Source organism: Melozone crissalis, unplaced genomic scaffold (assembly GCF_028551555.1).
Source record: "Melozone crissalis strain CALT ecotype California unplaced genomic scaffold, PUWL_Pcris_2 ptg000023l_1, whole genome shotgun sequence".
Taxonomy (NCBI): Eukaryota; Metazoa; Chordata; class Aves; order Passeriformes; family Passerellidae; genus Melozone; species Melozone crissalis.
Genome location: NW_026535801.1, coordinates 16,275,598 through 16,291,825, shown reverse-complemented (window position 1 = coordinate 16,291,825; position 16,228 = coordinate 16,275,598). Strand labels below are relative to the sequence as shown.

The following is a 16,228-nucleotide window of genomic DNA, read 5'->3' as shown; positions in this document are numbered from 1 at the left end:
TATGCTTTGCACATGATGTGAATTCTTTTTCAGTTTTAAAATTTAAGTTATATCTGCCGCAGAATTATAGACACAGAGAACTTGTTTTTTAGTTGAGGTCAAGTTGCCTACCTCCTCTCTAGCTAAGCCAGGTATTAAAAAAGCAAACCATATAGAGGATTAGTTGGTGCCACTCTGCCAGTGGTGTAGATTGGCATGTATGTAACAAAGAGCAGATGATACAGACTCTAGTGTGAAACTTGGAGAAGTAATTTCTGAGAAAATAGATGGTTACTCTGGGCTTTGAAATTTTCAACAATGTTTTGGAACATGGGCAGTGGCATCTACTGTGAGGGAATTCTTAGATCCTCAATTCTTCTCTCACAAGGGAGTGCAGAAATTAAGACTGCACTGAATAGTCACCTTCTCTCCCTCCTGCTTTTGCTTTGTGTGTGGTAAAGAGAATTCCTGAGGGACTCATGAATGGCTAATTCATTGGAAGTTTGTAAAGTAGTTATTATTTCAGCTTTAGTGATTAGTTTAATAAACAGTAGTGCAAAAAGCAATAGCCTGTATGTGAACAAAACCTAGCTGCCAGTTCCAGGCAGGTGTGATAGTCTTTAAGAAATAGAGTTACATTTCTACACTGGAGTTTAGCATTCAGCATTTGCTTTGTTGGATTGTTAAAGCTGCTGTCAATGGAGTTTGGAGGGCTGAAAATCTGCTCTGTGTTGATGTGACCTATCTATTGTAAATATGCCAGCTGCTTTACATCAGTAAAGTAAAATACCCCCTCCCAAGCTGTGTTGTAATACAAAGTGCCAAAAAAGGCAATTTAAGTACTTTGCCGCGTAAATCCAGATGAAATTACCTTGGAGAGAAGGCCTTCAATTATGCCTCACACGTGACTTCTGCATGATGGATAAAAGGCATAATTGATATCATCTTTAGTGAAGAAACCAGAAACTGTTGCATTGTCTAGAGGCTACTGAAAATACCAGGAAAATCTGGTTTTCATTATTTTCATTGTGTGTTGTTTATAGAGAGTTTGGTTGTTGTCAGCAGCCGAGTCCCTAATCTCCCTGCTTTCCTAGCCCTTCAGAGACAAGTGCACATCTCGTATCAACAAGACAGCAGTAAACTGGTCCCATGCCAGAAACAGACATTGCCATTAACCAGCCCAAACTGGAAAGGCATCTTTTTTTACTATTAGTTAAGATCTGGTGATTGCCTTCTTTGATGAGGCACAATACATTGAGCAGAGAAAAGGAAAAAAATGACCTTTCTTTGAAATAAAGATGACAATCTGGCTAAAAACAAGAAAATGTCTGCCTTTTTTTCTTTCCTTTCTACTTGATTGCAAATAATGTGTTTCTGTTAGAGTAGCATATACCATATCTGCTTACAGTGAAATTAAACCTCAGTGTGCGAATTTTGTTTCCATAAAACAACAAATTAGGCTATACCTCCCATTATTCCTGTCCAGTTGTAGTCAACTATAAGTTATAAAGAGAGAAGTAGAGATGAGAAGTGGCTGGTTTGAAAAGATGATTCTCATTTGAATGTCTAGGCTGTCTGCCATGACAAACAGGAAAAGGTGTTGTATGTCATGTGAAGGAAGGGAAACATAAAAGGTTGCCTTGTGTCAAGCCACTGAGAGATATTTTATAAACAGTTTGGAAAAACTGAAAGTGATACAAATCTGTTGGTCTCAATCTTCAAATGGTTCTTTTGAGGTTTTTGTAAACATATTGTGAGCTATTTGGGGAAAGAAAAGGTTAATGACATTGCTAATTCATATCATGCAAGGTTCTCTTTCCTTCTTTCTTCCTAATGAGTCTGTAGGAACCTGAGAATATCATCTTCTCTCTTTCCACTAAGCTCCTAATGTCAAGAGGTCAGTAGTGATGTTACAGGGTCAATAGGACTCAATTTACCTCCAGACAAATGGTAGTCATGTGCTGCCCTAGGAGGCTTTGACCTTTTGGACAGAAGTGATTGTACTGCTTTTATGTTCACCTAAAGAATTGAAAGGTGACAGCATATGTTTCACTGAAGCACAGTTATGAGTTTTTAAAATATTGTAAAACAGATTAAGATTCAGGGACTTTAATATACAGGTTCAACTACGTGTAAATGACTTCTTCAGTGTAATTTGTTTTTCTGCAGTTTGTTTATGTTTCTTTATATGTATTTATGTACCTAGAGAGAAATACATCCATCTAATGCTGTCTCACAGTCAGTCCATCTCTGCAGACCTTCTCAGACAGTCCTGCCTAGATGGAACAGGGCTCCAAGTCTACCTACCAGTCACTCTGAACGAGAGTCCAAATCAAGTGTCCTCATAAAGCCCCTCTCCATTGAGAAAGACAGTAGTTGGGATACATCAAGGATGTTCCTGCCCACAGCAAGAAAGCAGGTGTTGTGGAGACAAATAAAGCCATATGCACAGTTCCAGTTCCTAGAAGGATGTCGTTCCTAACTTGGGTCCTCAGTGTGAGGTGTGTGTAGCCAAAACCCAGGCTGGCTTTGGCTGAACATCACAGGTGGTTCCTGAACCTCCAAGGCAACATCAGGGATGTCAGCAAGGCATTTCTGACAAGTCTTTCCTAGCAGTACCATTTTCGTACTCAAGTTCATATGAAAAGAGCAAATGTTCATATCTCTCTAAAATCTCTTTTTCTTGGTGGTCACAAAGATGAAAGCTGAATTACAGTAGAATTATGTTCTTACCATTGATTTTCTTTTTATCACTTCCCACTATTCTTCTTACTATTGAGGTTGCAAAAATATCTTCATACAGGGTAGAAATGCAAGGACTGAAACTGAAAGAGAAACTTACTCAAATATTTATTTGTTATAACTTCAAAATGGAAGTTTTATCTTAAGTGAAAGATAGATACTCTTACATGCTCTGTTGGACGCCCTTATACTGTGTATCTTTGTAGACCACTGTGTTCCTTTTAGTATGTAAAATTAGTTTTGTTTTTTAGCAGATCATGAATGGAAGATTGTCCATTCTCTAGAGTCTGTGAATCACGTTTTGTCTTGGATTTGTTTGTTAATGGAAAATTCTCTAAAAGAATAATTTTTCTTTTTCTTCTTTTTTGTTTGCTTGTTTTGTTTTATTTTAACTTGGAAGCACCAGTTGTTTGCTTAGGGGACTGACAGTCAGCTGGGTGAAATCAGTGTTTGAAAGAAGCGGCTGGCAAAAAAGCCCTGTGCAATATTAATGTGTTTAAGAAAACCACTGGAAACAAAATGTTTATTGCCTCTTTAAATGTATGTTTATATATAGCTTTAAGTGGTTCATCTTACTTCATGTGTGCAACACTTGCCTTTAATTTGTGTTATCAAGAAAGCTGCAGTAAGAAGTCACTAATTTAAAAAATGGCATTTGAACTTGAATGATGGAAATACAGATTAGCAATTTAGAGGAAGAACACAGGGGATATTTTACTGTGTTAAACCTGAGCCATACATGTTAAATACTGATTATGGTACTCTAATTCTTTGGAAAAAAAACCCTAGTCTGTCATATTGAATATTATTCAATATGTCTGTCATATATAATATTATTGCTATGGCGCTTGTTCATCTCTCTCTTCAGAGGTGATGGGGTGAAATTTCACCGTCATATTTTACATAATGTCAGTGAGCTGGAAGCTCAGTCTCTGCTACATTATGGTTCCCCTTTTGTCTTGGGCTGTCTGTTCCAGCTGTATTGGTTGAGAGGCCGTTTGGAAGCCTGTCCCTTGCAGTGGGCAAGGTGGGTTCTGTGTGGTGCTTCCAACAGGTGCAGGCACAGGGAGGGACGGTGAGTTCTGGCCATTGTTTGTGCAGTTGGTGGCACAGCCCCAGCTGCTGGACTAGAATGGTCGTGTTGGTTCAAACAATAGCACAGACTTGTTTTCTCCTTCTCCCAAGCCAGAAAAAGTCCTCATTCTCCCAATATTTAACAAAACTACAGAATAGTTTATAATAGTTAAATAGTATTTAACAGAACTGTAGTTTTGTTAAATACTATTTAATAGTTAAATAGTATTTAACAAAACTACAGAATGACTACAGGAATGTACCCTTTCCTCTTTTGAATGTTCACATAAGTTTGTTGGGTTTTTTTCTATTTCAACCCAAAAAACCAAAACATTGCAGTGTGTGCAGCTTACTGGAAGAACTGTTGAACTTCTCTTAAGTTTGTTTATGGCTTGGGATTTTGGACGTGCTTGTTACTATTGTTTGAAATCAGTACCTGAGTCTTCACAACTCTTTGAAGTTTCTCAGAGATTCATTCCTACACATAGACATTATTTTAGAACTTCCCAGTGTCAGCTGCTTGTGAATCAGTCTCCTTACATGTAGCACAATTTCAGGAAATTGTTCTGAAAACAACTGGAAAATGCTGAGCGAACAGTTCTCTCAGTCTTGTGACACAGAGAAGTCAGTGAGTACATTAAATTTTGGATGCTGGGAACATGTGATGGTGGGGGGAGTGGTAAAAGTGTGGTTGCATGGTTCTCTGAAGAATGTGTAGCGTGGCTCCAGAGCCATGTCAGGGAAGCAAGCGTGCACAAAACTGTACACATGAGAAAGACTGTAATATTTATATCTCCTCAAGGAGAGAGCCCTGCATTAAATGTAAAGCTACTGTAAAAGAAATCTGTCTGCTGTACTTACCAGGCTTGCTGAAAAGCTTCAGTAAGTGTCCTTAATATACGCTGACTTTGATTGGAGTATTGTTTCTATATTTCTTCTGTAAGCTCAGGTTCCTTTACAATATAAATAGTCATGCATCTGAAACATTTGAACTGGTATTCATCTGCTGTTTCCCTGTCTGAGAACTGCTATCTGATCAAACCAATATTTTTTAATTATGTATTTATAGGCAGATGGGAGAATAGTTTACAGTCAATGTATGATCTTCTCTGCAAATCTTGGAATATTGTGTTGGGGTTTTTTTAATATTGCCTTATCAGTTTCTTTTTTTTATTACTGATGACTTCATTCTGTTTGAATTCAATGCTTCAGTTTCTTTGGGGTAAACTAATAGATTATGTATGCGATATTTGCACAGTGCTGATTGAATTCATCTGGTGAGTTTGAATGTGGTTCATATATTCACATAATTGTCAGGAGCCAAGTTGAAATTCAGAGCTGTTTCATGAGCATTGCACAGGGCATCATATTTATCTCACTTTACTCAGGAGTGGGTAAAACTTCCATGGTAAGCTAGAATGCAGCTCTTTCAAAAGCCAATATCTTTTACATTTGTGCCTGTAAGCAATGGAGAAAAAAAAATGTGGAGCTTTAACTGTATCCTGAAAATATGAAGTGGATGTACTGACCAACTCTCTTCCTACCTGTTCCCTTCACTTTTCTAAGAAATTTTGAGCCTGCTGGCCATTTTTGACCAGACTTGACTGGTGACTTGATGTTCAGGAGATACTGGAACACAAAGTTTCAGTAAGTGCAAATAAGCAGCCTGCTAGAGAGGCCCGGATGAATGCTCATGCTGGGGAGAAACACTGCAGTGTGAACTGTTATCAGACACGAGAGAACCCACAGGAGAGAGGCACAGGAAATCAGGCTTCACGGAGCTGCTTGTTTCCACAGAGATTATGCTTGTGTTTTCACACTAATCCAGATGGATAACTTTCCATGTGCTGCTATCTTTCATTTAAATGTTCCTACTCATTCTCATGGTTAGGGTTTGTATTTTAATACTGCGTGGCAGAGGTTTGCCAAAGCAAAATCTGTCAGGCCCTGTCTTGTAATAAATATAATCAGCAGCACCACTCCCACTCGCTGGCTCAAAGGGTTTGAGCAGAAGGAAGTTCACCTACAGGAGACTGACAGTGGAGCACAGGCTCCTGATTGTCTTGCAATGTGTCAATCTCAGATTTAATTTTAAAAGGTGGGGGGAAATGTATGTGGTATTTTCAGATTGTCTCTTCAGCCAAAGTACCTGGTGGTAGAAAATGGGTTAGACCACTGGTGACAGGTGCTGTACAGTTTGCAGAGAGCTGCAGGAAACCAGATTGGCTGGAATCAAACTAGACCTATTGCCTGTATTTCAGTGTTTCCCTCTTAACTAGTGCTGCTTTGGGCTATGTTGTTGGCAAAGCAACAGGGACAATACTTTGGGCTTATCTGTATGTTAGCAGCCCTCATTAAACATTTTATCTTTATTCACAAGTAATGTCAGGGGATTTCACAGGTATTGTAGTGCTCATGAGCTATGGACCAGGCTTCACTGTTCTAAGTGATAGTTTCCATTAGCTAGACCTCAGTTTCAGTGTTTTGCAAACTGGAAATGGTTCTTCACTATTTGACAAGAATTAATGCAAAGAACAGAGGCATTTATCTATGGAAGGAATAAAGGTGAAGAGGGAATATATCTTTTTTTCCATCAATAGTCCACAGAGTTTGTGCAAGCTTTCTGCACTGTCTTGGCAGATCATGAGAAAAATCTCATGTGCTCTGGAAGATTTCAGTAAGTCAGCCAGAGAAGCTTGAAACCTCTGGGACTTTATAGAATGGATGGATAACTTAGGCTTCAGGAAAGGAAGTCATTTGATTTTTCATGGCAACATACTGATGCTGCAAGTAACCATTTCCAATCCTACCTGCATATTCAGTTGCATTTGCAGCCTATGTGGAATTTCTCTTAATTGGTAGTTAATTTCCAACCAATCTAGATTGCTGATACATACTAGAAACTAAGTATTATTGAACTGATGGGTTAATGCCCAATATTTTATGTGTGCTGTCCAAATTATGTTTGCTATGCAAATCCTGTAAAGGATTTCCCTAGATTCTGGCATACTCATAGAGGAGTGTGATGTAGCAAGATGCTCCACTGACTCTGTGCTCATGCGAGCAAATCTCTGTCTCTGTAATCCACTGATGGTGAGGCACAGTTAAGGTTATAGATTAAGTGAATATACAGTGAAATGCTGCAAAAACAATGGTTTGAGTTTAGGAGCAGCCATAAATCAATTGTATAATTAATAATTCCCTGAGAATGGCAGTAAATGCTACTTAACTATACACTCAGTACTCACCCCAGTGCTGAATACAGCAGGCCTGGAAATATCTGCTGGAAACTTTTAATTTTTTCATTTAAAATATGAGCAACGTTTTTTGAATTCTTAGCCATTTTCAGGATTTTATTTAATAGTTCCTGGTTATAGCTTGAGCTTCTACAGTTGTACAAGCCTAGCTGTAAGGTTTTAGAAGGCTCACTAGGGTCAAAACCCACAGAAAGGCATGTGTTCAACTTGATAAACTAAGCAACTCCACCGGATTTACCAGAGCAGTTTGCAGTGTATGCAGTTCTGCATACAAGTGAGTCTTTGTGGATTACTAAGTGAATTACTGTTTAATTACCACTTTAAAACTGTAGTGTCAAAATTTAATAGTGTGCTTTCCCATCTCTCTTGCCTAGCCTGGATTTTCATGGTTGATGTTTGAGTTCTTTGTGTAATTGGGAGGGAGTTTGTGGTTTTTTTATGAGACAAAACTTTTTTGTGCTTCTCTGTGAATAATAGTTTATTCTTTACCTAGAACATATGTAATTTTAGGGAAATTCCACATTTAGCATGGGAGCAAAAGAAAACATTTTTTGTCAGCTTATCATCATCATCATCATTATTATTAAAATATGATAGTCATTTATAGCTGCTCACAGGAATGTTAAAAGTTTTCTTGTGCTCCCCCATCTGTCTGCATCCATCTGTTGTCTCTTGTCTTGTACTGGAATTGCTAAGTTCTTTGGACAGGGACAGCCTTTTTTAAAAACAGGAATCAAGTTCACAATTAGCAGCTTTGCCAATATAAGAAAGCAAAAATAAGGCTGATAGAGGCCAGTGGGAACTGCACAAATCAGGAAAATCAAACACAATCCCTTTGTCTCGGGTCTGGCAATTCTCTGTGTGTACCTGGTGTCAGATATGTGTGTTGATAGGAGTTTCATTCAGCTGTTTTTCCCCCAGCGGCTGCACAGGTGGCGGGAACGCTGATCGGATCCAGAGGCTGCGGAAGGAGTACCAGCAGGCCCGGCGGGAGGGCTTGCCCTTCTACGAGGATGACGAGGGAAGGACACCCCTGCCAGACTATGACCAGCTCTGGGTAGGTCCTCAGTGGGATCATTAGGGCTTTGGCAACACTCAGAGTTAGCAGAAGATTCTGGTTTGTTTGTGTCTTACAGAAATCCTCTATTGGTTTAACGTGAATTTAGGGACTTCATAGAAGCAGAGAAATCCCTGATGCCAGCCCACCAAAGAGACAACACGCCAATGAAATGTTGTCTCTTTTTAAGAGAAAATGTTAATAATGAGAACTTGGCTAAAATTAACTTGTCCATTCACTGTGTCTGATTTAGGCCCAGGTTTCCTCCATTAAGCCCAAGACAGGGAGTCACTGCCAAACTTTGTCATGTGTGGTAGCGTCAAGGCTTTTCAGATGGATTTTTGGTACTCTGGCTGTTCATCCAGTGATTATCTGGGTTAACAAGAGCATTAGAAGAGCAGCCTCTCACTGTGCTTAGCTGCGAAGTGAGAGGAAGGAAATAGAGGCATGTCTGTCCTACCCTTCCTTCTGCACATGGGACAGTAGCAATCTGGCCATGTTACAACCTTTGTAACTTTTCTAAAGTGAAAAATGTAATCATTTTCTCCCCTGCATCAAATTTCTTAAAATTCTATGAACACTATAGAACTATATTTGTTGTATGCATGTGTATATGGTGTATTTCCTGTTTTACATCTAGGCCTCACACTACACAGAGACATATTATCTACCCCACTACTGCAGAGTAACCCATAACCTATAGAAAAACTAGAGATTGAATCAACAGTGCTAGCTTTTTTAATCTGTTAAATAAATGCAACAGCCATAGTCTATGAGTACTCAAGAGGTCTGCCTGAGCAAGTTTTGAACTTGGACACTGTCTCCTTAGAGGTAATTATAATCAACCAGCATTCAAAAATGTAGTTTTGATAAAATGCAATTTATGCTAAATTCAAAATTATAGTTTAAAAAAGACAGAATTGTGTGAAAATCTTAAGAATGTATATACTTCTGAAGTTTGAACTAACATTGGTTTTAATGTCTCTAAACTATCGGTATGAATACTGAAGTGAAATCTGCAATGACTGCCATATTATAAAAAATCCTATGCAAGAGTAGACTTTATTGAAACCACAGAGAGATGCAGAGTTAAAAGGGGTGTTTTTACATAAATTATCATATATATTTGTTCATTAACTCCAAAACTGTTGTTGTGTATATTATTCTTATTCAATTACCAAAAGTGTCATCTTCAGCAAAATAATTCTTTCCTTAAAGCAGTTAACTTTAATCCACTGCCTTAAATTTTGTGACCCAAATTTGTGAGTCAATGTACCTGCCATTCTTCTTCTGAATTGCTTTTGTAAACTAAAATAAGAATATGCATCAAATATGTCTTCCTGTTGAAATTCTGTGGTAAGTGTCCTCACAGGTCTCAGACTGGGTCAGTGCTACCTCTTCAGCAGCCTGAGGATTTCTACCTCTTATCTGAAACTGATAAAACTTTATTAATGCTCAGATGAGGTTGGGATTTGTTATCCAGCGTAGTTTCACAAGATTCACAAAGGTTTCTTCTAGGTAATCCTCTATAAACCTTTCCTGTTAGGTATAATGCCCAGAGATTACTGATTTCCAAAGCTTTGCTTTTCCCATGAGGCATGTTGTCCTTAATCAAAGCCCCTGAAAGGGTGCTTGAAGTACCTTAATCATGAAATGATTCATAATAGTGGCACCAGGATTGCTGGGTTTTGTCCTTCCAGTGCATAATATTTGTAAACAGTTTTGTTACGAGGAATGGCAGTCTGCTTAAAAATCAGAGTTTACCTTGAGGGCTTTAGTACTCTGAAGTTTGTTGCTGCAACAGTTCTTCTTGTTGAAGTAGTTTATAAACTTCAAAGACTTCTGGTCTCTTCATTGCAACAAATCATCCATTGATCCAGCCAGCCGTGCTTTCATAGGTACTGTCTTTTAGTCTGGGAAACACCGCAGCCACAGCTTGCTGTCTTTTGACTCATGGCTGGAAGTTCTGCTTTTGCGTGTAGTTCTACCCTTAAAATACCTATGTTGCGATCTACAGAGACAGAAAAGAAGGAACAAAAATAGAATCAAAATATTAAAAAGAAAAAAAGATGTCTCAAAGCATCTTGCTAGAATGCTACCTCAAGTTAGCTTTTAAGCAATGCCATCATTCCCACCTCGGGCAGCTGACCCTTAGCAGTACTGTGGTAACCCAGATTGAACAGCAACTGATTTTTTTCCACCTTTACCTATCAGTGAAGAGACATGTTGATGACTAATTGCATAATTGTAAATAAATAAAAACTTACTCTAATCTTCAGGATGTCAGGTCTTTCTTTAGAGAGACAACAGACAGCTGAGGAGGGAGAAAACCTTCTGGTAGAAGTTTTCTTGTTTCCCAAGTGAGGTTGTGGCACCAGGGAAGCTGCAGCTGGAAAAGAGAGGCTGGGTCTCTGAATTTTTAAGACTCAATTAGTCCTTTCCTTACTTTTCTCAGTCAACTGTTTTACCTAAGCCAACTTTCCTATAAGATGTCTTTCTAATGTACAGCAGCTGCTGTAATCACTTCCCACCATCTCCTGAAACATGCAGATAAATTAGGAAATGCAGAGGATAATTTGAGAAGACACTATCCCATCGCAAATCAGCAGCCTCAAAAACAGACCCTGGGTCTTGTCCTCCAAAATAGTATCTGAGAACTCATGAAGCAAATTTCTATCTGATAAAGCTGACATTGACAAGTGGCCTTTAGCTGACACTGTAATGGGACAGAATTTCTAATAGAAGGGGTATTTCTAACAATCTACTTTTTTTAAGTGGGATAAATCAAGTTAAAGCAGAGCCAACTGAAAAGCTAGCATTGTAAGGGAAAATGATCTCATGACAGGCAATTGGGATCCATAAATGTTTTAAAAATAAGGTCAAAAATTCATTTTAAATAGGCCTGCTATTCTCTCATCATCCATTCCTCCCCCCTGCATCCATTTTCCAATTCTCCTCTGTTCTTCTCATCTGTTGCTGGATGAATTTTTTGCTCTCTTGCGCCTTCATTCTGCTTTCTCTTCCCCACAGTCTATTCCTTTTCTTTTTGTAAGAAACTGAATAATTCAGTTTAGTGTGTCTCCATAAACAGACAAAATGTCTCTCTGCTATAGAGCCAGACCCTTTAAAATTCTTTTCCAACTCCATTGTGCTTTGGTTTGTTGTCAAGTTTTTAATCCTTTGGACTTCCTCCACACTCCCCCCCTCCGGCCCTGCATCACCCACCCCCTCTTTCAGGTTTATAACTAGGATAAATGATAAACCAAATTCTGTATGGTGGATCACAAGACTTAAAGTAAACCTCAGCTAGTTAGCCAAAGGACAGGCTGATAATAAGCATAAATATTGTCTAGAAAAATGAATGCCTTTTGTTGTCAGTGTAAAATGAGATTACCCTGAAATTTTCTGACAGCTAGGGAATATTGGGATGTATCAGCTCTAAAAAGGGGTTTAGGCATGTGCATACATGCTCATCTCTTAGTGGGACATGAGATACTCAAAGCACTCGTGAAGATACCCAATAAAAACCTAATCCGGGTCTCCCAAATGAGGCAGATGTTTGTGTACTATTATCATAGCTGCAGTATCAGTCAGACTCTGAAAGAACTGTGTAAGAATAAGCTGCAAGAACTTATTCTCTCTAGGAGCTGAAAGGGTTTTCCACAGGCAGTCTTTTTCAGGGCTTTAGAGTCACAGCCTAATAGCAGATCATGAGAAATAGCTAAGGAGCTGTCAAGAGAAAGCCATGCAGTTAGCATCTGCACTTGTATTTAAGGGCATTTAAATAATGAGGAATTAATCATCTATTTGAGGATTTACTTGGATTGTCTTACAGACTTTGTACAAATCCAGTTACTTAAAACATCAATTCTTTCCTTCAGGATGGCAGTAAATCCTTGAAACCTTATCTTTTTAATGTACATTCAAGGACTACATGTAACACCAGCCACATTGCAAATAGTTCTTCACCTGTTAGTGACCACAGCAGCTTCACTGTAAAGAACCTCGGGTTAACTGTTTCTAAAAGCCATTTCCTTATTTGCAGACAGGATTTGCAAGCTTGTAAATAACCTAAAGATACAAGAAAACCTGTCTCTGGATCCTGGCTGTGAACATTTCAATTGAAATAAACCTGTAATGTACTGAGTTTTGTCAGTTCCCAGTTGAGAGTAGGAAAAAAGAATCATGCCTGTGTGTGTTAAAGGCCACGTACTTTATTGTGTGCCTGGCAGCATTCCAAGCCTAAAAATCAACGAGAACAAAGAAAGGAGCATTAATAACTGCATTATTTTTCCATAATGTGTCAAAGGGTTCTGCGCTTCCTTCAGGATGAATAAGGAGCTGTTTGTACTTTTCATGATCAATTAATTCCATGTTCAGGATGTTGCGTTTCAAATAGGTTAGGTTCCTAAAACACGCAAACATTTGTGTTGGACTATGGTTAGAAACCAGAATTCCAACTTCTAGAATAGTAACATTCCTGTCTTCTAGCGCAATGGGAGAAGCTGACAATTTTATGTGAAACTATATAGCAGAAACTGATGGAAATCCCAGACTTTCTGAGTCCACAGACTATTAGTAGAAAACATTAAATAAAAAGAAAAGAAGAAAAATACAATAATTTATTTAAGGTATGGCTGCTTTGAAAAATACAGATCAGAAGTATTTGTTGTTAGAATACTAATTAAGAGAGTACTCAAAACATTTTATTAGAATGTATGATTAACTTACTGATCAAGAACTTTTTGATTCCAAATTATCTCTGCTTAATGAAGTTTTCAGATTGGGATGTATTACGCAGAACTGTTCTAACTAAGCAGAGTGATTTTGTAATTTACAGGCCAGCTTTTGGGGGTAGTTTTGGGGGGAAATTATTTGGGAGAAATCCCCGCCAAACCTCATGTGAAAAATAAACTATTCCAAATGGCACATGCAAGGAGAGCCAAATTCAATTCCATTAATACTAGTAATAAAGAGTGACTTCTATAACTTGTTTGGAATCATTCCTACTTATACAAAGGTTAGATTTGATGCAGATTATCTGAACCAGAGGGCAGTCTGAAGTGCTCATGTCTTCAGGCATGCACTTTGTATATGCTCTCATTTACCAGGGGAGTCAGTTCTGGTACCATATGTCATCTTATCAAAGCTCATTGGTGCTGTTTATATCCTGTGAATTCTGTGAATTCCAGAAATTCATCATGACATCTATTCCACAAGGTGCCTCTGCATACAGCTGGGTTTTGTTGTTTTTCAATGCAGGGGGGTGATTCTGAGGATGACAAACACTAAGCATTTCTCTTATTTCATACAAGTTGCTGAAAGAAATCAGACAAAAACATGCAGTGCTGCCAGGCTGTGGCTGTCTTTGCTGGCTCACAGTACTTTGAGAGATTCAAAATGTGAGAGCAATCATGTCCCTTGCAGTTAGGACAGGTTCTTCTGATATTGCCCAAATGGAGCATTAGAGTGGGGCATTGCAGAGATCATGACAGCTGCCACAGATCAACTTGATATGATATGAAGGGCCCTAGAGGTTTTCCATTGTATACATTTTGCCTAATTTGCCAGTATGTTAAGGGAGGCAAGAAACAAATCTCTAACTGATAATTATATTGATGAGGGGAGCCTGTGAGCAGGTAATCCATGCAGTTTAGTATGCTGAACAGTTACTCTGCTTAAGCATATAGCCCACAGCTCTGCAGCTTTTATCTGTTGGCTTTTTATTATGTGGGCAGGAAAAATGGGCACAAATAGCCTTTTTGGAGCTAGCTGTAATCTGGCTTGACTGCAGTTCTCAGTAGTAGCTGGGTCTTTGCAGTTTGCTTTGGTTTTGGCAAGCTCCTGCCAGTATAGGCTTCAGCAAGTTTCTATCTCCTTGTTTGTCACTCTGTAGACAAGGGGCTGTGTGGCCACTTTCCCTGAGCATGTGTGCACACTCTGCCAAATCTCAGGCCAGCATCACATGGTAAAGCTGCAAGAGGACTGAGATTTTAACACTGACTCTTCTCACATGTGGCTGCCAAAGCCAGTACTTTGCACCTTGAGCCTTCCCTCCCTTACTTAGCCTCAGTGATCTTGCTCTGTGACAGCGTAGTCCCGGCCCCCAGCAGCTCAGTGCCCCATACACCAATAGAATCAAATACAGCTGCTCCTGGGTCAGGCTGCAGGGGAGGGGGGAAAGTTGGCTTCCTTTTAAACTGACCTCCTCTTCCTCGGGCCATTAGTAAGAGGCCTGCTTCAACTTGTGGAAAGGGGCCCCAGTTACAACACACATTTTTTAATCACAAGACAAATCTGTTATGCCACTGAAATTCATGTCTGAAGCTAAGCATGCACTTAGCTATTTATTGGATGTGGCCTGAAATCAGGCCTCAAACCTGATCCCCTTCAGGCACAAGCTCTGGCCTTTACTACCAGGTATCCGGTGCATTTGTCAAATAGATGCTGTCATGGTTGACTTCTTTTTCAATTCTTACTGCTTAATTTCCCTGGGTCATGTTCATGTTCAGTGTTGCAGATTAAAAAGAAATCTCCTCCCTAAAACATACCTATGATCCAAAGAGTTGCCTGGCTACTCTTGTCCCAGACAGCACCCCCTTTCCTGAAGATGCCGGTCACTGTCCAACTCAGCCTGCTAGGGATAATACCCCGCTAAACCAGAGAGTGGTTTGGAGAAAGGACTGCAAAATTTGTTCATTTAACATCAAGGAAAGCAGAATGACCTCAGTGAGGCAAACAGCAATGATTGCCCAGTATGTGCAGAACTTGAGGGTCAAGGGTTGAGCCTGAAAGAAGCTGGGTCAAGTAATACAACTATGTCATTGAGGCTGTTAGAGAGCCCAGATCTTGTATTTATTATAGTTAAGTATGTGACAGAAGCCAACTGAAATAATGGACTTTTCATTACTTTTGATTTCTGGATTGAGTTCTTCTGTTGTATTACTGTGCAGCACTTCTCATTCCTGCAGTGCAAGATCTGAGGTGGAGGCCTTGGTTCTTCTTGAATTTTGCTGAAGTTCCTTGCTGCAAAATGCATTAGCAGAACTGCTCGGTACAGCTTCAGCAGTCAGGGTGTCAGTGCTCTGGCTACATTGTTGTCTTGCAGTTAGAAAAACACTAAAAAGTGCAAGATTTTTTCACAGCCAAGGTGTGAAAAGTAATTAGAATGTATCACTGGTGTTGGGCATTTGCAATTATCTGTGAATATATAAAGGCCCTATTTTTCTCAACAAACAGGCGACATTGCTATAATTATTTAAAATGAAAAGAAAGTCAGTGACTCAGACATGGAGAGATTGGGTGGATAACTTTATTAGTTCCCAGTCTAAGGTCTGTAGTGCAGATCTTAATCTAATATCAAGACTGCATTAAAATAAAGTACAAAATATGGAAAAAGAGAACTGCATTTACCCCATAAGGCTGGTGCTGAACATAATTTTGACTGTTCTGCTCATGGCCAGCTCTCTTCAATGTTCAGCTCTAAGTCTGGCTCTTAAAAAACACTGGAAAAGGGAGCACTACTATCTTCCTTGTTGCTCCATACAGAATCTGACTAGAACATATTCCTCCTATGAGATGTGCTCAGTTTTGAGAAGTTCTGCAAAAGTTAATAATCAATTTAATCTTTGTTTGCATTTGTTTTTTCAAAATTTCTTTAGTGTTCTTGCTTGGTTTAGTAAATTGAATTTGCAAGCAGAAATTTCCCAATGCAGAATGGCACCATGCAGCCTAATCTGAAGGGCTGATTTTGATTTGATTTTCTTGGTGTGTTTTTGAGACACTAATCAAGGAGGTTTTTATGTTAAACAAGTGGTTTTGATGCTAAACACTAAGAAAGCAAGCACAACACATACTCCTGCCTGTGTTTTTGCTGCATTTCCTCATCAGATGGCCTGACTGTTGTGTTAAATGTCATGTTGCCCAATATTAAGTAGCGTCATTCCAGCTGAACATGTGTCATAATCCTGTATGATAGGAGTTACTGACTCTGCTGTAATCCAGGTGATAGTGGAATGTCTGCCTTGCAAGTAGAAATAAGAGTTGCTGCCTCCAGGGGTGTCCTGCTGCTCAGGACAGATGATATGTGAATAACCCAGAGTAGCATAGATTTCATAAA

The 16,228-nt window shown here is 39.1% G+C and overlaps 1 protein-coding gene across 2 annotated transcripts in view; it reads left to right on the top strand.

Moving 5' to 3' along the window:
• PARD3B (par-3 family cell polarity regulator beta) overlaps nt 1-16,228 on the top strand; it is a 391,422-nt gene that overhangs the window by 332,083 nt on the left and 43,111 nt on the right. For both annotated transcript variants that reach the window (XM_054278140.1, XM_054278137.1), the window contains one exon: nt 7,974-8,109. In XM_054278140.1, the coding sequence (XP_054134115.1) occupies nt 7,974-8,109 (136 nt within the window). The remainder of the gene's footprint in view (nt 1-7,973; nt 8,110-16,228) is intronic.